The sequence below is a fragment of the Colletotrichum destructivum genome, chromosome 6 (genome assembly GCF_034447905.1).
Source record: "Colletotrichum destructivum chromosome 6, complete sequence".
NCBI lineage: Eukaryota > Fungi > Ascomycota > Sordariomycetes > Glomerellales > Glomerellaceae > Colletotrichum > Colletotrichum destructivum.
In genome coordinates this window covers 2,587,375-2,613,143 of record NC_085901.1, presented here as the reverse complement: position 1 = coordinate 2,613,143, position 25,769 = coordinate 2,587,375, and the positions used below count along the sequence as shown (strand labels likewise).

The window sequence follows — 25,769 nt, the reverse complement described above, 5'->3', positions numbered from 1 at the left end:
GAACGTCGAAAAGCTCTGACAATGGCGGGACTGGAGCACATGACCACTGTTATCAGCGCTGTAATCCCCCTCGGCTCTTTGCGTCAGGCTATTGTTATCTGATTAACGGAGGCGACGGCCAGTGCAATGGACATGGACATGAGGTTCGATCACGGAGACAGGACGCTGGATTGATTTGCAAGGCGGTGTATATTCCGCAATCTCTTCCTGATGCCGTCTACGCCAAGGGATGGATGTCTGGTCGGCTGCTCCCTCCTTTACAGTCGATACCCCGCGATCACACCACGTTCACAAACCTCCTGTCTGTCGGCCAAGAGAATAAGACAAGACCTAGACAATGTAGACTCCCCTTGTTTTTTTCCTTGCTTGTGTGCGCGCACCAACTCCCTTCTCGCTGCTTCCAAAAAAAGTAATCTAACATGAATGGAGGAGTCTCTCTCCTCGGGTCCTGAATCTCGGATCAGGGCCATCCTTCTTTGTCTTCCGGTACCTTCGTCAGGACTGGCTTGAGTCAACGCCGTGGGGATACGGAGTACACGTCCCCCAGCGCGTCGCCGCAGACAAGGCTATGGTCATCGGGACACCGACGAGGCCAACGTCATGTGACTAGCCGCCTCTTTTTATGCAGCGAGGCGTGCTTCCGCCCAGTCAGCCGTCAAAAATATGCCAGCCCGTCGTCTTTCCTCATCCCCTAAAAACAAAATCTCAAACGCACGGTATAAGACATGATGCTTTCGCAAAACTCCAAATCGGGTCGTCCTGTACCATGCAAGTCCGGGTATGTAGTTTATCTTGTCATTCCCTCGCCTCGATAAAACAATGCCTTCCCCCTTAGTACCGAAACGCCGGGCCAATGCTGAAATTAGACACGTATTGTGACTGAATCGAGATTGCGCAAATGAATAGTCGTATGTCTCCCCGTTGTTTTGATGATGCTTGACCCTGCGCTTAGGAAGTGGCTGCTGTGCCATTCGTCGGCGCCGCTGCTGGCGTGTCTCCGTTGTGCTTCTTCACTTCTCTGGCCTGCAGGACTCTATACATGGCACTCAATCGATCGCCCGTCACCTCATTGCTGGTGCTGTCAACAGGCCATAGATTTGCCAGGAACTCCCTGTGACGCGGTTAGCTTCGCACCATCTGCGAGGTTCGGACAACATACCAGAAGCGGTTTTTGAGCGCGTTGTCTCGCTCCTGGACAAATTCGCGGTCCAGAAAGTTGCCAATGACAACTAGCTCCTCGCCAAAGATCTTGGCTCGTTCTTTACTGGACTTGACCCTCTCCTTTGTTGTAACCAGAATGGCCTCGAAGTTTCCACGAACAGGCTTCAGCAAATACCACAGCATGGCGTCCGCATCCTTCTCTCTCTCCTCCTTGTTATCTCCCATTTTACGAAGTTGGTCAAGCCTTCGAAGTGCTTGATTGCGACGCTCGCTGTCGGGTTGACTGGCTCGCGGGGTATTGCTCGAGCGCCTGCGTTCGTCTCCATGCCGATGATCCTCCGGGCGACGGTGCTTACTGCTACGCTCGCCCTCATCGCGATTCCGAGGTCTGTCAGACCTAGGAGACTGCTGTTCATCGCTCTTTGTGCGTCGCGTCTCTTCCATTCTCCGATGCTTGGGGATGCGGCCCTCGTCGTGGCCCGAGTGTTTTCTCTTCGACTCAGGCCGCGGCGTGCCTCTCTCATCGGCGTTGCTGCGGCTGCGATGATGGTCGCCGTGGCTGCGCTCTCTATCCCGATGCGAGCCGTTCTTCTTGAGTGCTGGCGGAGCAGGTGACGCCGCGCTGCTGCCCACATCACTGCGACGATGTCCGTTGGCCAATCTCTTATTGTTCCGATGGTGGTTCTCGACGGCTCTGTGAGCTAACGGGTCGGTTGAATGCTTCGCCTGAAGCACAGAGAGCAAATACTCTGAGCGGCGAACGAGATGAACAGCACCGGGGGAGTTGACCACCTTTTCAGCTCCCTTGATCCGCTCTTCCTTCTTCTCGATGCGATGTTCTTCGAGGAAAAATTTGTCGGACATGTCCAGCTGGTCATCGTCTCGTATCTGCGCCCAAGCGCCGAAACCATACTTGTCAATGCCAACAAGAAGCATCCCATCCTCTCGCGCGCCCCATTCACATGAGTAGTGGGCTGCCTTGGTCGCGTCGGCGAGACGGAATGTCTTGAAGTCATCATTCTTCCGAATGGTTTGCCTCAGCAGGCGAAGCTGCTGCGGACGTTCGACAGCTGTCTCGGCGTTCATCTTCCGCACCTCGCCAAAGTCGACCAGGACGGCCTTCTTGTCCTTCTTCGTCAATGACTTCCCAAGTTTTCGCTCATCGTCCATGAGACGTGCAGTGTTCTCGTTGAGGGCGTCCTCGCAAGTCTTGACAAAGTCGTCCAGTATTGATTTGAGGTAATCGCGGTCGCGTTCGGCGAGCCGAGCCTCTTGAACGATTTCGTCACCACGGTCTTCCATAGAACCGTATCGGAAAAAAGCCTTCAGAAGGTTTCGTGTTTCCTTCTCATTGAGTGGGCGTTTCGGGTCAGATAGCAGGGCACGCTGTTCCTCGGCTTCCTGGCGTTGCTGCTCTTCCCTCTGTCGCTTCTTCGCAAGACGGTCCGATCTGTCCGTCTCATTCCGGTTCTTCATTGTTACCCTGCGCGGAGCGCTCTCAGCAGCGACCTTTGCCACATACTCCTCATTCTTGCGCTTATCCTCCTCGGCTTTGATAACGGCAAGCTCGTCGGCAGGAATGATCTGGTCCCAGTCGAGGGTCAAGTCGTCCACCTTCACATCGGTGTACTGCATGAAGTTGTCCCAGTCGATACCACCACTGCTAAGGTTCATCTTGTCGTCGACCTTGGTCTTCGTGATTTCGGCGTTCTCCAGGATAGAGTCAATGTCGAGCTGTTCGAGACGCTCTTGGTTGCCACTTTGCTCAAACATCTTCTGCGAGCGCATCTTGAGGATCAACTGGATATCCTCCGCAGAGTTCGGACCATCAATCTTTAGACCCTTCTTGTTCATTTCCTCGCGGAATGCCTTGCCGTCATCAGTGACGCCAGCTTGAATTGTGAGGTACTCAAGCAGAAGCTTGTTGCGAGCTCGCTCGAGAACTTCTTCTTCGACAGTTTCTTTGGATACCAGACGGTAAATGCTAACAGGCTTTTTCTGTCCGATGCGGTGGGCGCGTCCCATCGCTTGCAGATCTGCTTGTGGGTTCCAGTCGGAGTCGAAAATGACGACAGTATCGGCGGTCATCAAATTGATACCCAATCCACCTGCTCTGGTGGAAAGCAGAAAGCAAAAGTCGTCGCTATCCTCGGCGTTGAAATGGTTAATTGCCATGCGGCGAGGACCCGCGGCGATAGTGCCGTCAAGACGTTGGAATTTGTAGCCCCGGAGAGCCATATAGTCGCTGAGAATGTCTAGCATCTTGACCATCTGACTGAAAACAAGGACTCTGTGGCCGTCTTTCTTGAGCTTCGTGAGAAGTTGATCGAGAAGCATCATCTTTCCACTGCTAGCAATCAAGCCCTTGATTTGGTCCTCCCGACGGGTGCTGCCGGCGAGTACTCTGTCTTCGGCACCGGCAAACATATACGGATGATTGCTCACTTTCTTCAGCTCCATCATGATGTTGAGCAACGAGTTCTTCTGACCCGTGGCATTGGACAGAGCAGCATAGTTCCTCGTAAGGATGTTCTTGTAGTACTCCAGCTGAACATCCGAAAGCTCGACTCTGATGATCTTTTCGGTCTTGGGTGGAAGATCTGACTCAACAGTCTCCTTTGTGCGGCGTAAGATGTAAGGGGCGATTGACTTGTGTAGGTCCTGCAACTTTTCTTGGGTATCATTTCCAGCGAGGTTCTCTAGTTCCTCATCAATGACGACTTTCCCGGGGTTGAGGAAGTCCATGAGTGCCGAAAGCTCAGCCAGGTTGTTCTGAATGGGCGTGCCTGTGATCAGGATCTTGCACGGTACCCCGAAACCGACGAGTCTCGCATACAGTTGAGACTCTTTATTTTTCAGACGATGGGCTTCGTCGACGAGCAAAGCCTGCCACTTGATTTGCTGAAGAAACTGCCAGTCCTGGAGAATCATCTCATACGAGGTAATGAGGGCATTGAACTTGGGCTTCTTAGGATTGCCGTTGACCATCAACTCGTTGTCACGGATGGTGCTGCGGGAAGTCTCGTTGCCAAGGTAGACGACGTAATTCATGTCTGGAGACCAGTGGTCGAAGGTATCGCCCCATGCGGGGATGACGCTGAGGGGCGCAACGATAAGGAACGGGCCTTCTTGTTCGCGCTCGTTGCGAAGCCAGCTGAGAAACGAGACGCTTTGAACGGTTTTCCCGAGGCCCATCTCATCGGCAAGAATAACGTTGTTGGCGCGAGTCCAGTTGAGACACAAGAAATTCAGGCCTCTGAGCTGGAATGAACGCAGTTCGCCGCCCTTAATATAGTCGGGTTGTGCTTCAAGTTTGGTCATTCTTGTCCGTGTATCCGGATTGGACTCTTTGCGGTTAGAAACCCATGAACGTGATGACCGATCCAGGAACTGGTCAATCTTGTCCTGAAAATCTGACTTGATGGCTGACGCAACCTCCCACGTACATTCGTCGTAGTAGCAGCCCTTCCACTTGACCAAGTACTCGGTCTCATCATCACCGTCGCGGATAGCGACAACCCTGTCCACTTTGGTGTAGTCTTCCAGTGCTTCTTCGGATCGTTCGCGGTCCAAAAAGAACTGTTCCTTAGTTTCGGGAGGGATGTCCTCGCCGAACCGAATGAGAAGCTCGTGCTCCACGATGGTTCTGAAGTAGTTCTCGACCCTGCGATAACCTCGCATGCTACGCAGAGTTTCCGCCGTCTCCCATGTATCGTGTAGGTGCGACTTTCCCTGCCACTTGATGTAATACTCGAAGTCATTTCTCGTTGAGCTCCAGCTAAGTTCGAGACCATCTTTGAGCTTGTGTCTGAGGACCTTATCGATGTATGGGGAGTCGTCGACTACGTCTGCCGCGTAATAGTTGGGAGTGAGTTCAGACCCGTCTTCCTCGTCATCGACGTCGCTCTCCTCGTAGGCGCCTTGCTGCACTTGGGCAGCCCTTCTGCTCGACCAACGCTTCTCGGCGAGGAGAAGGCTCGGCTGTGCTTCACGCTGTCGACGTGCCTTCTTCTGGAGACTCTTCGCGCGAGCACCGCCGTAGTTATCAGAGTCGGAGTCAGAGTCTGTCGACGGTTGCCGCGCAGGTGTACCTCGTTTAGAAGCTACAGAAAACGCAAGTTAGCGTTAGTGATGTTGGTCGCATAATTATGGCCCTGAGATATCAGATCTTACACTGTCTTGATGTCTCGACGCGTCTTCTCTTCACTGTCCTCCTGTTCGTAGGAGCAACATCGGAATCAGTTTCATCAGAGGAATCGACCTGTCATCGCCAAGGCATTAGCCACAATTATTGAGACGGGCAGCAAGTCCAGCTTACCATTCTGCGCTGCTGCGTCGGACGTGACTGCACATGACCGTTAGCTAGCGCTTGTGATCCGATTGAGCGGGTATTGGTCATACGCTTCTTCTTAACCCGTATAGCTCAGGGTTTGCCTTAATGAAGTCATCCTCTCTAGCGGCAACTTTCCGCTTCGTAGGCCGCTGGGAATCGTTAGAGCTCGAGTGGACGTCGCCGGCCCCGTCGCTCTGGACAATGGACGCCGCATCTTCGTCCATGTCAAAGTCGGCATCATCAGATGCGTTATTTTCGTCGCCGGAACTTTCTGATTCGGCGAAGTCGGGTGCGCCATTCATGTAACCGGTCGAGTCATTGGGATCCGGCGACGGCGACGGTGAAGCGAGACGTGCGGCATTATCGCGCACATCTGAGAGATCACTATCACTCTGGTGACCGGCATCGGCTACTGGAGAGGGAGAATCACCCTCCGGCGACCGGTACCCGTTGGTGGGACCGGGTTCGAGGGGGCTAGACATCATGATGGTCTAAGTCGAGGCTGCCTGCTATCGATGACACGACATTAGCCCGGTGTCTGGCCGCTTGGGAAAGAGAACCGCGACAGGTGCGTGGTGATTGAGGTCTGGCGACCGAGATAATCATAAAGCATCCAGAATAATCCAGATATTGACCAAGCAATCGACCTCGTCGCATCGCGGGGGCGCATCTGATGGAGACAAGGCTGAAAGTTGATGGCGATGGCATTGTGACAGTCGGGCTAAGCCGTAGAGCCATGACGTGTCACCAGGCCATCGAAATCATCCGGAGAAGTGATCTCCATCAACACAGCTTGCCCCAGGGATCGCTGAGGTCATACCCGATAGGGATATCAGGATGAGAGCGCACCGCTACGAGGCTGGGCTCGATGCTCATGATGGGGAACTGGCTGGCCCTTGCAAGGCCGGTAACCAGAGGGCAGGAAAACAACTTACAAGTCATTAACGAATGGCCTCCAGGCAGCAAGTACCATTGATCTTGACCAGAGGAGGTATCGAAGAAAGGATGTGGACAAGTGACGTGCTGGGTAGTCCAAATGCCTGGAGGGTGAAGGGTGGTGGTGGATGGAAAATGTACTGGTGGAGAGGCAGGAAAGAATTGAGGTGGATGCACGGGTGAGGTACAGTTGGTTGTAGCGCTAGCCCGCACTGAATCACCCCCAAAAAAGGGTCGCTCATTGTGGCCTGAGGCAGAAGCATCCATCCGGCGGTTGACCTTTCCTCGGTGGGAGGCCAGGTGAATGGGCAAATGAGATACAACACAAGTTGCGGAATGTGGGGCTTACCAGCCCCAAGGTGCCGAATGTGCTGCGAGCGGGCATTATTCACCGAGACTCGGAACCCCGCCAACATCAGCGCCGAGCTGACCGCTCCCGTCTGACCTGAGTTTCCCCACCTTTGACGACGCAACTCCGAGATCATTCATGGCCGTGTCTCCGGCCTCTAATTGTGACTGGCTTTCAGAACACAATTCTCTAGGACACGGCTGTGCATAACTCATCCTCAGAGTTAAAAAATAAATAAAAAAACAACCCCCCCCCCCTCTCGAAAGACTATACAGTACATTGCTCTGCCCAAAACGCTCGGAAGCAGTTTCTCTCCTGAGAGGTGACACGTGGGGAGACCGGCGCCGGGACCCTCGCCATGCCTTTTCTGAGACCCTGCCAGGTCTAGGAAAACTCCGGGATCAACTTTTGCCCGCTCAGCGCTCGTACAATTTACACAATGGGAAAGCGACGGCTGGTGACGAGGTATGCAGTAAGACGGGTGGACACTCGCCATGCTCTCTTTAATCTCGCGCATCTGTGAGTTTTTTAGTACAATAAGCAAGCTGAAAAATTGAGATCAAAGCTAGACTAAGTGATCCAAACTTGCCAGCCTTGGTGTATCCGAGAGTGTGTGGACACAATACGCTCCTATGTATCCCATCTTTCCACTACATACCTATCCTGCTTAATGTGATGATGTGAAAAGAGACGTAAACTGTAGATTTAGAGTCACCTACAACAAGAGAAATCCAGGATATAACCCAGTTTTATAGCCAAGAGGACCGATATCATGTTCACTACGTCTATTAGCGCTGCTGACACACACATTGACAATCTAGTCAGTGAATATTGATATCTAGTCGTCTGACAGGCGGGCAAGTAGAAGCCTGAGTGGCGGCGGCTCGCCTTGAGCCGAATGTCTTGGCGGATGGGTAAGTCAAAGTGGTCGTCGAGGACGACGATGACCTCCAATCAGACTTCGTGAAAGAAAGTTGAGATTCCTGTAACGGTGACCATACTCCATAGGCGAGTTTTAGGCTGTCAGAACTCTTGGCCGTATACTTTTAGACTGGAGATAGAACCGACTGTACAATTCTGGCCGTTGGTCGGTAGTCTGTACTGTTGAGGCAAGCCAAGAACCGTCGTCATTGACTTCGATCCCCATGGATCAAGAACTACCCATTTTATACACCACTTAGAATCAACTCGTGTAGCAAGAACTTTGTGGAGACGGGTGTGGAAAAAGTCGGCCAACCTCCAGCGGCGACAGTAAACATGCGATAAGGTAAGCCTTCTTCCAAAACTGTGCACAGGCACATTCTCAAAGCAAGGTTGCGAATAACCCGTCCATCTGCATGCGACGCTCCAGGCCAGGAATTGGCCTCACTCAGAGCTGTGATGTCAGGTGCTCGGAAAGTACTGGAAATGTACTTTTCGGCCGTGACGCATGCAGCTGGGTACATCAATAACACCTGACAGCCCTCACTGGCGGGGTAACTTGGAAGGCGGTAGCGGTAGGGTAGGGGAACAGCCCCGCCAAATCTGGCCAATTCACACGCTCATAGCCAGTGACGGCGCACACAAATTGGCTGACCGCTGTATTTCGCTGCCATTGCCGGTGTGTTTTCCTCGTCTCTGACACTTTGCAACAAATTGTAACACCAAAATATTTTTCTTCCCTCCGTCACCCTCAGAAGGCCAGGTCGCGACGCCTCGACAATCCCTCGCCGAATTCCCGGTCCTGTTGCTTTTCTCTGACCCTTCTCCTCGATTCCGCCCGCCTCCAACCACCATCCGTCAACTGCCTCCCAGCCGCCCGCGGTCCGCCTTTTCTTCCTATTCATTGTTTGTGCCGAATCTGCGCGCAAAAATCACAGCCCCACCATCCCATCGTTAACCCCGCCCTCGATCAGTCGGGCACCATCATCACCATGTCGGACAAACTCACCCGTGTCGCTATTGTCAACAGCGACAAGTGCAAGCCCAAGAAGTGTCGTCAGGAGTGCAAGAAGTCCTGCCCCGTCGTCCGCTCCGGAAAGCTCTGCATCGAAGTCAGCCCCGAGTCCCGCATCGCTTTTCTCTCCGAGTCACTATGCATCGGTTGCGGTATCTGCCCCAAGAAGTGCCCCTTCAGCGCCATCACGATCATCAACCTGCCCACGAACCTTGAGACCCAGGTAACCCACCGCTACTCTGCCAATAGCTTCAAGCTTCACCGTCTGCCCATGCCCCGTCCCGGAAATGTGCTGGGTCTCGTCGGAACCAACGGTATTGGAAAGAGTACCGCCTTGAAGATTCTCAGTGGCAAGCTCAAGCCCAACCTGGGTCGCTACGACAACCCCCCTGACTGGGAGGATGTCATCAAGCACTTCCGTGGCTCCGAGCTTCAGAGTATGTAAACCCGGGCTTGCAACATTGTTCCCTCCAGTCAGCTAACTGGCCGCGTCAAGACTACTTCACCAAGCTCCTGGAGGATGACCTCAAGGCCGTCGTCAAGCCCCAGTATGTCGACCAAATCCCTCGAGCCGTCAAGGGCCCCCAGAAGAGCGTCCAGCACTTGATCGACGCCGTCAGCACCCTCGGCAACAAGAAAGAGGTCTGCGACACCCTGGAACTCAACCACATCATGGATCGCGAGATCAACTTCTTGTCCGGTGGAGAGCTGCAGCGTTTCGCCATCGGTACTGTCTGTGTCCGCAAGGCCGATGTGTACATGTTCGACGAGCCGTCCTCCTACCTCGATGTTAAGCAGAGATTGGCGGCTGCCCGTATCATCCGCTCTCTTCTCCGCGACGACGACTACATCATCGTCGTCGAGCACGACTTGTCAGTCCTCGACTATCTCTCCGATTTCATCTGCGTTTTGTACGGCAAGCCCGCCATCTATGGTGTTGTCACTCTGCCCCAGTCCGTCCGTGAAGGTATCAACATCTTCCTTGACGGTCACATCCCCACCGAGAACTTGCGTTTCCGTGACGAATCTCTCACCTTCAAGCTGTCTGAGGGTGCCGACGAATTCATAAACGACAAGTCTCGCGCCTTCAAGTACCCCAAGATGCAAAAGACTCTGGGCAACTTCAAGCTGAGCATCGAGTCGGGTGACTTCACCGACTCTGAGATCATCGTCATGATGGGAGAGAACGGAACCGGAAAGACGACCTTTTGCCGTCTCCTTGCCGGTGCCCTGAAGCCTGACACCAAGGCTGCCGTCCCCGAGATGAAGATCAGCATGAAGCCCCAGACCATCACCCCCAAGTTCGAGGGTACCGTCCGCCAGCTCTTTTTCAAGAAGATCAGAGCCTCCTTCCTGTCGCCCCAGTTCCAGACCGATGTCGTCAAGCCCCTGAAGCTCGATGACTTCATCGATCAGGAGGTCAAGAACTTGTCCGGTGGTGAATTGCAGCGTGTCGCCATTGTACTTGCCCTTGGCATGCCCGCCGACATTTACCTCATCGATGAGCCTTCCGCCTACCTCGATTCCGAGCAGCGTATCATCGCTTCCCGCGTCATCAAGCGCTTCATCATGCACGCTAAGAAGACCGCCTTCATCGTTGAGCACGACTTCATCATGGCCACCTACCTGGCCGACCGCGTCATCGTCTTCGACGGTCAGCCTGGTATCGACGCCCACGCTAACAAGCCCGAGTCTCTCTTGACTGGCTGCAATACTTTCCTCAAAAACCTCGACGTCTCTTTCCGTCGCGACCCCACCAACTACCGCCCTCGTATCAACAAGGCCAACTCTCAGTTGGACCAGGAGCAGAAGTCCAGCGGCAACTTTGTAAGTCACGCAATCATTGCGAATCATGCGATCAAATATACTGACCGGTGACAGTTCTTCCTGGACAACGACGACGACAAGACGAGTTGAAGAGGGCATCCCTAAGGATATCTTCCCTCGTCACGATGCATTCGACTCAGGCGTTCAGGGCGTTCAAAAGGGGCATAAGCGGCAGCTGGGGAGGCGCGCTTCCGGCGGTCAGGATTATGGTTTCGGTTTAGAGGACGAGGCCGGCGCGTCCAAGGACGACGCCGACGGATAACAATGGCGACGGCAGTCTATCCCCTGTTGCCTGGTCCTACGGAGATGCATGGATATTTTATGGTTTGCCCCCTCCCCTTGTTGGATGGAAAAGGCGAAAGAACCGCTGGTCACGGACCAAGCTCTTCCGTCGGCCTCACTTATTTCATCTGGGGGCAGGCCGACTCCGTAGATTGAGGGGCAACGGATCAAGTAGGATGACTGCCGTCAGTCTTTGCTACGCAATTTTTTTTTGTAGCTAGACTCGTAGATAACACTTGAACTCGCGAAAAAAGTATACACGTCTCAAGCTAAGGAACACAATACACAAGACCATTGTTACGAAGAAAACCAGAAATTCTTTGGCTTCCCCCCTTTCCCCTCGCCTTTTTCCTCATTCGCACTGACGTTATGTGCGTGGCAACCGAGACGAGACAAGAGTAGAAAACGATACATACGAACTAACTGGCCGTCCGAAGGATCCGAATCCTACTATGACCGGCCCTGCGGTGCCGCATGGTCGCGCAAGAGCGGATCTGCCTGCAGCCACGGAGAAAGAAGGGCCGAGTGATGCCATGTAGTCTGTAACGGGCTGCGGTCATCAGGCTCTCAAGTGGCGGCTTGGTGATTCCGATACGTACTCGAAAGTCACTCTGTTCATGGTCTCGCAAGTGCAGACAACACCGAGACATTCTCGACGCACTGGCTCAGTCCTCTTCGATTTCGCCCTCTTCGGACCCCGAGTGGACACCAGCGGGGTCTTCCTTTTCCTTCTCCTTTTCTTTCGCGACGTCCTTGACCGTCGTTGTCTCTTTGTCCTTAACGGCAGCGGTGGTCGGCGCGGCGGCCGGCGGCGGAGTCCTGTTCTTGTGACGCGATATATCACGTTGGGGGGTGCGCTCACGGGGTGTTTTCTCTCTCCTTACTCTCTGCATCGGCTGTCAGCGTCATGATTCGGATGTGGCATCATGATGGTCTAGGGATGCGTCGTACCTTTGAGTCTCTGGAATCACGTCGGTCGTCCTCGTCTTCCTCCCGGCGGCGTCGCGATCCGGACGGACGCTCATCCCCATAAGGAAGCTCGTCATAGGACCCCATGCGGCGTCGATACAGCCTCTCCCGTTCTTCTTCCCTGTCGCGTCTCTCGCGGTCATAGTGACTATCATCGTCGCGGCGTGAGCGATGACGGTCATAGTCGCGATCGCGCTCGCGATCGCGCTCGCGGTCTCTGTCGCGCTCACGCTCTCTCTCACGGCGCGGGGGAGGTGACGGGCGACGTTCCCGGTCCACGGAGAGAAGGCTCTCGGCCATGGTCGATTTACGGTGGTTCCGTTCGCGCTCAGCGATGGCTTTGCGTCTGTCCGCCTCGTAGGCGTCTGGCTCCGGACTACGACTTCGCCTGGTAGCACGGCCACTGCTGCGATGAGATCGCTCACCTCTAGACCGGGGTCTCTCGCGGTATGGGTCGCGTTCGCTAGAGTCGCGACCACGTCTACGCCGACGGTCACGGTCGGCCTCTTCCTCCTTCTCGCGAAGTCTTCTCACGTATCTATCAAAGGTGGCGATGCGAACATCCTCTGAAGTGACGGCCTGGAATGCGGGTGCATCCGTAAGGCGAACCTTGACCTTCTCGTACGTGTCATCCGGGGTGATGGGGGGATCCATACGCTTCAAGTACGCTCGGAGATCATCAGCTGCTCTTCGCTGCTGACGTTCGGATTGTCTCTCGTCGTCCGATCTCTTCAAAGACCTTTTCTCCTTGGCCTGCAATGCACATGTTAGCTCCTGCGTGTTTTTGTGGGGGCTGCTGACACGCACGCGTTCAAAGAGAACCAAGAGAATATCGCGATCAATGTTAGCAGTGCGACGACTCTTCTTCATCACGGCATAGAACTCCTCAAACGTGGTCTGGGGGGTAATATCGAATCGCTCGTCCTGCAGGCTGTTAGTAGAGCACTACATCACGAGAGGTTTGCGGGGATGTGGTCGACATACGTCAATAACATCGTAGACATCGTTTCTAGCGCCGCGCATCGCTTTCTCCTCTTCTTCGACGAGATCCCAGAACAGTTCTTGTGGACCCGAGCCGCCCTGGCCGAGCATGGCCTTGTACCGATCGTCATTCTCGATGAGGGGATGAATCTGACGCCACTTCGTGCTGGCGTTGATCTTGCCGTCTTTCCTAAGCTCGGCAAGGAGGGAGATGAAGCCGTCACGGGCCTTGCGCTCTTTGCGGAACTTTTTGTTCTTCTGCTCCTGCTTAGAGTCGTTGAACGCACGCTCCAACGCCTTCATGTGGTTTTGGAACGCAATCAGAATGTCAAACTTGCTCAGGGTCTTGTACTTCTCATCGTTCTGGAAGGGCGCCGTGGACGAAATGAGGCCCTGCGCGTCAGACCAGCGCGTGTAGGGCTCAAGGTTGAGCTTCGGCAGGAGGTCGATCAGACCGTCCATAGCGGTCTTGCGCATAGCTGCCTGATTCTCCACGTGGGCCTTCTTGAGCTCGATAATGTACTCCTCGAAAAGCTGGCGACGCTCGGTCTCGTTGTCGGTAGACCTGAAGATGGTCTCGCCTTCAATCATGGGCCGCGCCGTCTTCCACCTCGTGTAGTGCTTGATCTCTGGGTGACGCTTGAGCATGGTCTCGAAGTCAGTACGCAGCTTGGTCAGTCTCTCCTTTGCGCGCTCCTTGTCTTGGACTATCATGTCATGGCAGTACTTCTCGAACGCTGCTTTTCGGTCCTTGGGGTCCTTGATCGCCCTGTACTGGGGGTCTTTTGCAATGGTTCGTAGTGCCTGTTCCCAGGTCCAGTCGGGCTGCACGCCGCTGCGCTTGAGCAACTTATTGAACGCAGCCTCGGCCTCTTCTTGCGTGGCAAACTCGGGCTCATTGCTCGCGGGAACAAACGCTTTGGCTGTCGAGTCGTTGCCAAATGTCAACTGGCGCGACTCGTGGAACGTATCTCGATGATCTCTGTAGGAATCGTAACGGTCGTTGGAATATCTGTCAGAAGGAGCTCCTCGGTCGTACGGTGCAGGCCTATCGCTGTCGGCTGTTAGTCGGCGCAAAATATCGGGTGGTGTTAGGTGCTTACGCAGGCGTACTCGGGCCGCTCGTGGCACCCAAAGCTTTCTTGTACACATCGGGCATCTCCCAAGAGCTCGTTTTGGTCTCGGTGTTGTACCAATACTTGCGGCCGCCCTCCGCGGTGTACTCCTTCCAAGGCTGGTTGGCGAGAGCTCTCTGGTCATGAGTTAGCCAGCAGTCGCCTGGGTCGAGTTATGGAATTCCGTACCTCAGCCGGAGTCATCATATCCTCTGGCTTGGTCCATTGAGTGACCTTGGTGGCCGCGTTATAGTAATAGGCTCGGCCGTCAGGAGTGCGATGCTCCTGCCACGCCGGGGACTGGCCATACGGGCTGCCGGCACCATTCATGATGTTTTGGTGGGCCGATAAAGTGACTCGAGTAAAAGAGGATAAGTTTCGAGATGCTCGCTTTTCGACTGCGGCCTTGGCGGCGATGTGAAGTTTCTGGAAGCGGCGGGCCGACGTCGAGAATGGAGGAGCAGGTCGTCGTCGCGTAGAGGGGACGCGAGAAGAGGCTGCGAATATTTGCGACCACCGGAATGAGCAATTTGGCGCCCAGCGCACAGACCAGGGAAGCTTGGGTGGCCCCATTCTTTAGCCCGTCAACCCAAAGGCAGATTTGCGAAGGTAAGCCAGCTGGCCTCAGTTGGGAGGCGGGCGTCTTCCCGTAGGTACCCACCTCTGCCTACCTAGGTTCTACCTGTTGCACTGTGCCAGAGAGAAGCACTGAGAATAGGTAGTCGGAACCAAACTGTCTGTAACTCTCCAATCATTGAACCTCTCAGAGCTCTCACCGCGGCAAGGATACAATTGAGAAGCGCAACGGGCCTTACCTTGATTTCCCGAGTCCCGCTGGATCTTCGATTCGAGCATTTAGTTTCATGGTAATTCTTCTGGACTGTTCACTCCCTGCATTGTGCCCGGTCACTTATCGACGGTGGACGTCAGTTGTGAAGCTGTGTTCTCCGGTAATTCACAACGGAGATGAGCCGCGATATCATCCACCACAAAAGGTAGCCCAATATGGCTATAGATGAACACAATCAAGAGCCCGTCGCGGTGGCCGGCTTTATCGATAATGCATTTCTTACATACTTCATCCCCGAGGCGACAAATCTGGACCTCGAAGAAGCGTTCAAGGGTGTCGACGACACCAAAGCCCTCTTCGACTCCATCAAACGGAGGGATACACTCTACTTTGGTACCTTTCACCTCAGAGCACCCGCGCATAGTAATACACACTAACGTACATTAGACGAGACCGTTGATGTGCTTCTGGTCCTGAGGGCGCCCCTCGTGGATGAAAAGACGCTGCGCTCTCACTTCAGCCGGTTGGTGATTCAGTTGGAGACTCAAGTCGTCAACAGCCACGCCTCAGACCGCGAGAAGCCCTCGGCCGACGTCGTCTTTCAGGGTTCTGTCGAGGATACGTCCGATCCCTTCATCGTCGTGGACGAGCCCGACGTCGATGACGATGACTCGTCCTCCTCCGGCGGCAAGGCCGAGAGCGTTGTCAAGTCCGCTCCCGACCACCAGAGAGAACCCCACATTTACGCTGTGTGGAAGCTCCCTGTCTTCCTCGCCCGGCCACGCATCCGTCTCCAGGGCCCCTTTGCCATCTTCACGGCCTCCGCCGGCCTCAGACCGGTCTCTGCCGCGACCTCGGGCTCGGGCACTCCTCTATCTCCCAACTTTCGCAACGGCGGCGGCGGTGCGGGATACCTCCAATCCGGCATCCCTTCGGGCCTGAACCTCCTCGAGCCATTTACCAACGACCCGGGGCTCGGTGGCGTCGCCCCGCGCCTCTCGGCTCTCCGCGTCTCTCGTGTGGCCCCCATGACCCAATCAAAGGACACCACCCGGCCTCTCCGCGCGCTCTCCCAGGTCCGCACCCGGATCTTCCCCGCCGTACACACCCGCGTCCGCTTCTCTCGCCCAAACACCATGCCCACGAACCCGGCCCTCGTTGCCCTGCTCGAGGTCGACTTCACCCCCTACTTCGACTGTCCCGTCGACCTGACCAGCATCACCCTCTCCGTCGCCGATGGCGGCGTCGTCGACGACCTCAACGGGCCGGCCGGTCTCTCCCTTCCCATGACCTGCGTCCCCCACGACCACGTCACGTTCCTCTACCGCCTCTCCCCCCAGCAACTCGACCTCCCCTCAAAGAATCCCAGCCGCGACCTCGACATCCACATCGAGGCCGTCATCCGCAAGAACCCGGGCCTCTGCACCCCACGCCTCAGCATGACCTGGACCACGACCCTCGACTTCACCCTCCCCGTGAACCCGGGTTTCAATGCCGCCATGCAACCGATGCAGCCAATCCAACGCTCCCACCGTCCCTCGCAGCTCTCCATCAGCGGCATGGAAGCCGCTCAGTCGCTTGTCGCGCCCGCCGTCTCGCGCCCAGACTCTCTACCCGCCCTCGAGGCCGCCACCCGCACCGTTGAAGCCCCGCTGCCAGAGCTCGGCATCACCATGACTTTTTGCGGTCCCACGGGGCCCATATACGCCGGCGAAGTGTTTTCCTGGACCGTCTACGTCGTCAACCGCAGTACGGAAAGGGCCAACAACCCGGCCGTCCCGGCGCGCAAACTTGCCCTCGTGGCGCTCTCGAAGCGCAGGCGCAACGAGGTCCGTCTCATGCGCCCGCCCTCGACCAGCGGCAAGGGCAAGACGGCTGCCGACTCCAAGGAGCTCGCCGACGCCGTGCTGGATGAAAACGTCCTGCACGCCATGCAGCGCAACTCGGCCGTTGACTCGACCGAGGTCGTCTGTCTGACGGCCGACACGAGGGTTGGGCCGCTCGCGCCTGGGGCGTGCCACGTAGTAGACCTTCAGTTCCTGCCCCTGAAAGAGGGCCTCGTCAATATCGAGGCTGTGAGGGTGATCGACCTAGGCTCGCAGGAGCACGTGGACGTCAGGGACTTGCCCATCATGTTTGTAGAAAAGAGACCAGAGGAGCGAAAGACGGAGCAAACGAGAGAAAGAGAATAGAAGTGCAAGACGGGTGTTTGGAAGCGGGCAGGCAGGCCCACGCTTTGAAGTCCTAATCTATCCTTGCACTAGCTCTCTAGGAACAATGCCACCGAGGTGGGAAACTCCCTGTTCCAAGCGATGATATGCTATGCCATGTTCGTCAACACATGTGTTACCGCCATTCCCATTCCGTGAAACACCGTTTAACGCTTCAAAATCCAAAGCCCCCCCCCCCTTTTTGTGGTATTCGTATGCGAGTTTGAAAGAGCCCATACACGCTGTAGCAATGCAAACGCAAAAGAAAGCAATTTTCATTAAAAGTCGTCAAAGTCGTCATCCCAACCAAGTCGTGCATAAATCGACTTCGGTTGCTCCTTTGGGGGCGACGGCGTCGGCTGCGATGGAGCCCGTTTTCCCGTTGGCGTGGCCGCCACCTCATCTCCCAACACGTCCACAGTCCGTTGCTTGCAGGGCGTCACCGGCAGGCCCGGGTCCGGCGACTGCGACCGCACGGGTGGAGGCCTTGACCTGATCACGCTGCCGGGTACACTCAGATGCTGCTCCCTTGCTGGTTTTCTCGCCATTAGGGGCGACGAGGGTGGGATAGCGGGCTCGTCAGTCGGCGAAGGGCCCAGGAAAGATGCCCCGCGTTTCACGGGTGTGGCCTGAATGGCAGACGAAGGCGTCCTACCAAAGATGTCGATATGGCCCCTCCGTGGCCCGCTGGAGGGAATTCTTGAAGCGCTAGACGGCGGTATACTCGACATTGGTATGGCCATTCTGTCAGAGCTCTTCGACTCTGCAGCCAAGGCGTCCCGGAACCGGTGATTGGCCGGTGTCACCTTTACCTGTACCGAGTCAAAGAGCGGGTGCCGAGTCGGTTTCTTGGATTCTTGGGTACTCAGTCAGCAACACGTTTTTACGACATCCAAGGTAACACATACTCTTAATCGAAGATAGACCGCCAGAAGTCCGCTTCTCCGCAGCCTCAACAACAGCCTTGCCCGCGAGATCGCGGTTCGGTCTCCTGATGGCTGTGATAGCGTCCTTCAACTCGGCCTCGACAAGTGCCTTCTTCTGCGCCTTAACGTCGTCCAGGGCTGTTAGGCTGTTGCTCCTGAAAAGCAAACCCATCCTATCCACGGACGACTTCCGGTCGAGGTCGCTAGTCTCCCGCTTAAAGCCGGGGATGTTGGCCGATGTCGCCGATCTCAAAAGCGCGATTGCGTTGCTGGGCCCTCTGGATACACTGCGTCGTGATTGCTCTCTGAACAACGCCTTTTCGATGTTTTTCGTCGCCGGCTTGGAAGGCCGCTTTGCGGCGGCCCCGGGCCTTGTGTCAGATTTGCTCGTCGACACTGAGGACGAAGGCTTCGCCTTGGGCTGGGGCGGGGCAATTATCACTGGCCCGCCGAGTTTACGGCTTATCGAGTCGCATATATCCGGCAGCCGGGCGGCGAAGCTAGCCAATATCAGTAAGGAAACAACGGAAGAGGCGACGCAAACTTACAATGGCATAACGATATCGGTACAAAAGTCCCTGAGAGGATCTGAGGAGGCCTTCTGGGCCGGCTCTCCGCCAGAGGGTGTAGTCACCTGAGAGTCCTCCAGCATCCGCAGCTCGTCGGAAGCGGTCGACTGCCAGATACACAATCGGTCGGCGTGTACGTCCGCCAGCACGGGGAAGTTGTGCTTGCTCCGCTTTTTCGGTTGAGCCTCGACAGCCTTCTCGACCTCCGGTTCCCCAGAGAGACCGGGCAGCTGACTCTCCCCATCCCCCTCAGCCGTCCGCAGAGGCTCCAGCGCCAGAATCTCCAGTATCAAAATCATCTGCAGCTGCGTCTCGCGAGTCCTCAATAGAGACACGTGGGATTTGATCTGTGCGGGTGTGATGGTTTTGTCTTCGTCGCTGAACTCTGGCTTGTTCGAGCTCCACCAGTTGCGTACATGGTCCTCTTCTCCGGGGTACATTCCATCCTTGCCCAGTTTCATCTTCTTGGACTTCCTCCTCTTGGGTTTGCTGCCGTCATCCGAAGTGTCGATGTGCGTCTTCAATTTCGAGATTATCTCGGGAATCGTCTCGCGGTACTTCTTATCGATCTGGACTGTGGTCATAACAAGACTCTTCAGGAAGTCTATGAGGTCATTCATATTCATGGAGCCGTCGCAGTCGAGGTGAAACGCGGCTCGGGCTCGAGATAGTGGCCCTTTTGCGAAGTAGGCCAGTGATCCCTATGCAGCAGAGTCAGTCCAGCACCTCCATCGCAACAAAATCAACCTACCATTGACTTGTAAAGCGCCTCGATGTAGTGCGTCCTGATGTTGTCCATAATGTCGCCCGCCGTCTGCTGGGCAGTGGGGTCGGGCATTGGCTGCGGCGTCGGCTCTACGATGTCTAGATGAGTCTCGATCCATTCCGTCGGCTCGGATTTCGCTTCCAATATCTGGCTGCTCAACCCGCTCGGTGTCTGCGGCCGCGACATATCGTCGTCAGACCTCGTCCGCTTCTCCGCCCTCGACTCGTCGAATGTCGAGACGGACTGCGAGCGGCCCCTCTTCCTCACAATCGACTGCTGCAGCGCCTCGATCGCCAGCCTCTTTTCCTTGTGTCCCTTGTGCAATCCCGGCGTCATCAGCGGGAGCTCCATCTCCTGCTGAGACTCCCTGGCCTCCTCTGCCATGCGCATGCGCGCGACATGCTTCCCCGTTACGGTGGCCTTGTCGGACAACGCCAAGAGATCAACCCACAGACCGAGCTTGCAGACCGTGTACAGGTTGTTCCCCGAGGCGGCGGCGCGTTCCAGCGCGTAGACGGACTGTGAGGCGTCGTTACGCGCGAGGAGCAGGCTCGGCTTGTCGGCGACGCGGTCTTCGAGGTCAAGGATCTTGATGTGGGCTTCGTAGAGTCGACTGGAAGGGAGGTCACCTTGCGGCGCGCCAAGATCGAGGCATGCAAGTGAGAGGTGCTCGCGAGGGAGAAGCATGAGGGGCTGCAGCGTGCACGGCTTCGCGAGGATGCTAGACGGGTGCGCCTGCACGACGGGTCAGTCAAGGACGGCTTAGGAACCTTGTGCTGGCTGAGTAGGAGGAACATACTTTGACGACAATGGCAGCCTTTAACAAATCTCCCATGGCGTGGGACCCGCTGCGTCTTCTCTGCGCGTTCTTGACGGGCGGCGGCAGCACCGCATGTTTGGAGTTCAGAGAGCCATCGGAGCTGGGCGTGAGGATTCCCGATCTTTGACGCGACGCGTCTGACGGCGGGAACAACTTGGTAGAAGACATGGATTCATGGAGAGGTAGAGAGGGGACCTAGATTGGTTCCAGAAGGAGACCAACGTCAGAAAGCATAAGGATAAAAACCGATTGTCAAGTACAAACAAGACGCTGTCCCTCTTCTATCAATTGCGTGCCCGGCAAACGTGGATGAGGTAAATGGGGGGGCGGAATTGCGGGTGAGCACTTTAAAGAAGGTAGCATGGGTTGGTGGGTTGGGGACCGCGCACGCGGTGATATGATAGACAACAACATAGTAAAGCTCTTTTTCTGGCAGTGGGTGGCGTCACGCGTCAGTGATTTAGCGCATCTTTCAACGTGTTTTTGGCCCGTGGGGTGGGGCACGGGAGCGGCCTTGCAGTGTTGTTGTCCCGGGACTGGGGCTCGGCGGCCCCACCATCAACACCGACCTACAACGTCACTCCGCCCTTCCGTATCCTGACCGAGAAGTATCTGCCTCACGGCATCCTTAACTCCATGCAAGCATGCCGTCGTAGTTGAATCTGTGCACCTTCTAATGATTGCTGAGTTTGTAGAGCAAGGGCCTTTCAGTGATATAACACGTGAAGAGCCGCCCCCTGTCAACTGACGGGACATCGTACTCATATATCTGCCTAGCAGGCAAAGGGTCATCCAACGCCTAGGTCCACCACTTTTACCGGCTCACATGGAATTCGCTATCGCAAATGAATCGAAATGGAATGAATGCAGTGATCTTGCGGCCAATTGGCACGCCCATCTCCTCCAGCTTCGGTCTCGATCTGGCCCGGCGACAGTTTGACCTCACACAAGAATTGGCCTCAACTAGCCCTCAACTTGGCCTCATGCTCGCCCTTATATTTATCGCGTATAAAATGTCACCCTTTCTCTTTTTCTATCTCATGTAACCTTCTCTTCCCCCCAACTCTCTTTGCCACAAGGCTTGTATCAAGTGTGATGTCTGTTCTAATCAGTCTAATCAACTGGTATGCACTTTACGGTATTGCAAACTTACCTCCATGGTAGAGCCGTAATTTTTGAACTCACTGAGGGAAAATCCTGTTTACTTCTTCCCCTCAATTTTAAAGTACAACCGATAGGGTCTGGTTGAGGAGGTGTGTCCGGAGGAGAGGACATGCGTCTGCTTTCCATTGTGTCCCTGGTATCACGCTGCCTCCAGGCAACACGAAACTCTTACTATGATTTCTTCTTCCTCTTTGTCTCATTTCGGATGCTCCGGCTCTTCCAGGGACAAGAAGAGAGTTTGTTCAACGTTGGATAGTTGGGTTATCAGCTCGGCGTGCCCCAGTCGATCGCAGCAGGCGAAACAGGCAGATCATCCCTCGGAGTACCATAGCCGCAATGCGGGGCTCGTGGGATGCATTTCTCTACCTAAAGTTATGACGAGGAAGAAATCCGTGCAACAATTTCTCTTGTCCTAGTAGGAGAAGGGCATCTATCCGATTAGGCGAAAAAGTCCAAAAAAGTCCAAAAAAGTCCACAGAAATGTACCGACTCATCGACTCTTGGTCAAATCCCGCCAAAAAGCTTCCCCCCATGCCACTCTGACACTGAACATTAATGCAGGGCTGAGTCAAAAAGTTTTCATGCCTCTTCATCCCCCTTCTTGTCGACCAAGCGTTCCGAAAGCGCCAGATCGACAACCTCGGTCTCTCCCAATCACCAATAAGCTATGACCCGTCTCCCGGATTCTGAGTCCCAAACACTTCCCTCGTTCCATGCCAGACGCGCCGGTTGACGCTTTCTAGCTCCTGATATGCCTCCCTCGGCTTTTGAACACAAGAGACCACTTGTCAGTCCCTGAACCACCCCTCTCATCAAACTAGTGAAACGCGTAGAACGACAATGTGTAGCTGGAGAGGTACAGCCGTCGCCCTCTTTGCTCCGGCGAAGAAAAAATGCCGTTTGTTTCCTCGCTCACGAGGTGTCTCAAAGTAACTAAGAATTCACAGGGTCACGTCTGGGTGTCTGGTCCTGCGCCCGTCAACAACTTAAAGCACAAATATGCGGGGGTTCTATCAAGGGAGTATACACTCCGCTTACAATTGACCCGACACATGCAACAGCCGACCACTAAGAAAGAACACACGCTCGGCCGGGCTACATGGGGAAGGTGTTCGATACCCAGAACCGGGCACTTTTTGAACGTATCGGCGACGGTTTTGAACAGCTCGTTCGGTTTTCTGGCCTGTGCTGGTCTCCCCGAGAGTTTCGCTTGCTGAAACAACCGGAGCCCTCCATCGTGACCTACTTCGTTCGAGTTCTCCGGTCTCCTTCCCATCACGCGCCGTGGTATGACCCTTCACTGTAGCCAACTTTAGCTTCTTAAAACGCGGTTTCCAAACAACGAGATCCGCCCAAGCTCTACACCCATGTAACGAGTCGAGGAGAAAGGAGGGGAGGGGGGGTTTCTCTTGATGCTTCTAAATCTGCAGATGGACAAAATCGTTGATTATGCCGTTCTCAGCAAGATCAAAGTTCTTCTTGATTCTCGAAGTGTCCGTGACTCCAAACTCAACCTTTCCGTTTTCGCACTTCGTCTCCCGGTCCTCTCCTGCGGCCGGGAGAAGCCCTGTGTGCAAAGCCTGGGGCCATAGACCATGAGTGTATAGGTAGTCTTCCTTGTATGATAATCGTTAGGAAGGGACAAGATGAGGTGATTCTATAGATGTTCCAGAACAGTTGTTATAGGTAGGGTTAGGTTCAAGCCGAACTTGTGTGATTACTGGGACAGGGTGGAACATCTCATGCCGCTCTTACAACCTTGACGCAGAGAAGCCCGGTTTTGGCCCAAGCAAGATGCTGTCCCAACCTTCGGAGGTGCTTCAACATCAAGAAAACAGCAGTAGAAGTCGGCATGAACACATCCAAGGGACTCTAAAGGGATGGACTGACGGCTGATGATAGGCCGACGTGACGTACAGATCATCCAGCTGTCACGCTGTCAGCTACGGCTGTAAACAAGTCGCCGCGCCTGTTGGGACGGCATCATAGCATTCGAGATAGACATAAGTATGATTGCGGCCCCCCGCCACTTGAAACTTCCAGGGGCAACTTCACGGGGAGACCAGCGTTTCGAACTGCCAAGGAGTCTATACACCTACGGTAGCAAATCCGGCACCAGTAATAAGCCTCGTGATTTCCATCCGCCGCAGCCGCGGGGTTTTGCTTAAGTCCGCGTTCTGACTCCCATGAACAATGAGGCAAAGGTCTTCTGGGCCCGGGATTACCTGGTGAGAAAACACCGCCAGAAGACCAGTGTCAAGTCTTGCTCGTAAGGGATCATTGGATGACACAGATTACAACGGTGGCCTCTTGACACCCATCAGGCAGCTAAGAAACGCTCGGCCTTGATTCGTGCTGTTTGGGACGAAAGTAAACCAAAAGAACGCTTCAGGTTGGAAGCAAACAGGCATTCTGCATGACTCGAAGGCCTTGCCGTTCGCCACAAGCAGAGTTCCTCGAGCCATCTTACAAGTTGCAGTGTGCAATTTTGAGTTGCAGAGACTGTGGTAATACATCGTACACATCATGGGCAATCAACCTGGAGTCCGACGTGGGGTTGTGCCCCGAGTCGTCCGACTGCCAGCGTGATGTTGACTCTTTACAAAGTGATCAAAACACCAAGCCAGGATTTCCCAAGTATCGAGGTTAAACCTCCCGACACGGGTTCGTGGTTGCTGAAGGTGCGGGGACGAGGTCTTCGCGGAGGTCCACGACGCCACACCTCGATGTCGTTTCGGTCAGGGGACCCTAGAATGCCGTCCGAAATTTTAAAAGAAGAAAAAAAAACCCCCGTTCGCTGCTCAAGGGTTTTCCTGTTTCAGAAGAAATCAAACTTCGATGCTATCAGCACCCTCCTCTGTTCCGGCCGAGGCCCTGGGAGTACAGCCAAGAACATAGACACCTCCGTAGGCCTCATGATAGCTCTATGCGAATAATGGCCCAGACTTCATCGTGCCCGCAAGCATGTGCCGCAAGCATCCCACCCCATGCATGTTTGCTAGCAAATCCTGACTGACGTATGGACCCAACCCCGTAGTGAGCGGTATTGAGGGTGTTTGTGGGAAAGAAACCACCGTCCTGAATGTGTGGAATTGTCATGGGGTTTGATCGACCCAAAGGCCACCCTGCGCTACAGCGCCATTCTTTCGCCCATGATCGGACAACGCAGCTGGCTATCTTGTCTACCATACCGACGATCTCACAAGACTGCACAGTGTAGTCTTCCACAAGCCCTCAGTATGATGCTTGAAGCCAGGTATCATCGCCCACCCGACAGCGTGGCATTCGTGTAGGCATACTGCTTGAACAGGGCGAATGACAGCAATGAGAATCGCCAGGTTGCATTCCCGGTTGAAGACGTTTGCATAGTTCTCTCCACATTGAGCAGGCCTGAATGGCACCTCATTGTGTTCCGGGCGCCTGGAACCAGCCGTGGTGGCATTGCCTAAGGCAGTCGTTAGGTGCCATTCTCATTCCCGCCTGATTTACTTCGTGCTCCTGGTCATGATCGAGTCAAGTGTGTAATTCGTGATTTCCTGTGGCCGCTGTAGAAGCTCGACCGAGACGAGCCATCTAGGAAAGAAAAAGAAAGGTTTACTTTTTTTTTCCATATTTATCGAATAGCCTATGCAAGATCGACTTCTTCTTTGAGCGAGCGAGCGCCTCCTTCCCATCCCGCCCAGGATCCTGGATACAGACCAAGACATACCCGGCAAACCCCTCCGAGACAAACGTGCAGTCGAACACCTACCTGCCGACGGTGAGGGTGTCTAGTCGGAGAATTCATAGCGGGCGTTGATCATTCGCTTCCTGTGCGCCTAGCACCACTGGTGCTCCCGGCGACATGATAACGGTCCAGTTGGAAATAGCAGTATCAGGACGTGTGCTGCCGGCGTCTGCGAGCGCCGTGTTCCCAAGCTAGAAGCTTGCAAACGTCTAATTCGGGAAACGAATGGATTGGAAACACCGGATCTTCCACCAGACAGACGGCGGCTTTTTGGGGGCACTGGTAGTGTCGATCATCGACACCACGCGGACGGCCCGTGATTGCCGGACCTAGAGAATCGTTGGAAACGAGCGTCCGTGGGTTGCGCCGTTGCAAACCGTCCGTCCGCCCGGACAACATCGTGTCTACGATTGGTGACGACCTTACATTCCCAAAAAGCGGTGAAGCCCGCCGATCTCGAGGCCGTCGCGACGACGGGAAGATGACCAACGGTGTATCTTGATGCTTCGCGTGGTATACACGGTCGGCCAGCGTGATCGTTGCGGAATTTAGGGGTTAATCAATCCATTCAGGAACTATCCCAAATGGCCCCTCGAGTAGATCATCTAGCGGCCATGTCGCCGACTCGCTGAGGAGGATAGGGTTTTGTGAAGTTTTGATGAACCCCACCAAACGGCTCGTCTCAAGTACGATCGATCTCAAGTCTGCAGTTGAACAAAGCGATGCGAGCAAGTAATCGGATCGTACTGCACGGTGTCGTGGTACACTGACCTTAAAACAGCCTCAATCACCATGAGCACCTATCTAGACAAGAGGAGTCTCCCTGTAGTCGCATGCGCCTGCAGAGCTGTAAGTCACATTAGCTTGCAATATCGCTGCGCACCAAGCGGATGGTATCCCCAAGTCCG

At 54.9% G+C, this 25,769-nt stretch overlaps 5 protein-coding genes across 5 annotated transcripts; 2 read left to right on the top strand and 3 right to left on the bottom strand.

The window, feature by feature from the left end:
- Positions 1-127: 127 nt before the first annotated feature.
- On the bottom strand, positions 128-6,603 carry CDEST_09994 (Putative chromodomain-helicase-DNA-binding protein). Its single transcript, XM_062926152.1, has 6 exons — positions 6,430-6,603; positions 5,563-6,003; positions 5,480-5,506; positions 5,335-5,422; positions 1,160-5,264; positions 128-1,111 (listed from the first exon to the last, which is right to left on the bottom strand). The coding sequence occupies exons 2-6, from the start codon at positions 5,977-5,979 to the stop codon at positions 949-951; spliced, it is 4,800 nt and encodes a 1,599-aa protein (XP_062782203.1). The 5' UTR covers positions 5,980-6,003; positions 6,430-6,603; the 3' UTR covers positions 128-948.
- Positions 6,604-8,383: 1,780 nt separating this feature from the next.
- On the top strand, positions 8,384-11,115 carry CDEST_09993 (Putative AAA+ ATPase domain, RNase L inhibitor RLI-like, possible metal-binding protein). The gene is made up of 3 exons (XM_062926151.1): positions 8,384-9,152; positions 9,212-10,542; positions 10,597-11,115. The coding sequence occupies exons 1-3, from the start codon at positions 8,693-8,695 to the stop codon at positions 10,630-10,632; spliced, it is 1,827 nt and encodes a 608-aa protein (XP_062782202.1). The 5' UTR covers positions 8,384-8,692; the 3' UTR covers positions 10,633-11,115.
- A 374-nt stretch (positions 11,116-11,489) lies between these two features.
- Positions 11,490-14,219, bottom strand: CDEST_09992 (Putative WW domain, FF domain, WW domain superfamily, FF domain superfamily protein; the record flags this gene model as incomplete). Its single annotated transcript, XM_062926150.1, has 6 exons — positions 11,490-11,711; positions 11,776-12,546; positions 12,601-12,717; positions 12,778-13,828; positions 13,878-14,026; positions 14,079-14,219. 6 exons carry the CDS (start codon positions 14,217-14,219, stop codon positions 11,490-11,492), a joined length of 2,451 nt encoding a protein of 816 aa, XP_062782201.1.
- Positions 14,220-14,602: 383 nt separating this feature from the next.
- On the top strand, positions 14,603-16,872 carry CDEST_09991 (Putative trafficking protein particle complex II-specific subunit 65). Its single transcript, XM_062926149.1, has 2 exons — positions 14,603-15,072; positions 15,127-16,872. The coding sequence occupies exons 1-2, from the start codon at positions 14,895-14,897 to the stop codon at positions 16,869-16,871; spliced, it is 1,923 nt and encodes a 640-aa protein (XP_062782200.1). The 5' UTR covers positions 14,603-14,894; the 3' UTR covers position 16,872.
- Position 16,873: 1 nt separating this feature from the next.
- On the bottom strand, positions 16,874-20,363 carry CDEST_09990 (Putative DNA replication regulator Sld3). Its single transcript, XM_062926148.1, has 5 exons — positions 19,950-20,363; positions 19,136-19,885; positions 18,364-19,085; positions 17,798-18,315; positions 16,874-17,745 (listed from the first exon to the last, which is right to left on the bottom strand). The coding sequence occupies exons 1-5, from the start codon at positions 20,136-20,138 to the stop codon at positions 17,168-17,170; spliced, it is 2,757 nt and encodes a 918-aa protein (XP_062782199.1). The 5' UTR covers positions 20,139-20,363; the 3' UTR covers positions 16,874-17,167.
- Between the last annotated feature and the right edge of the window lie 5,406 nt (positions 20,364-25,769).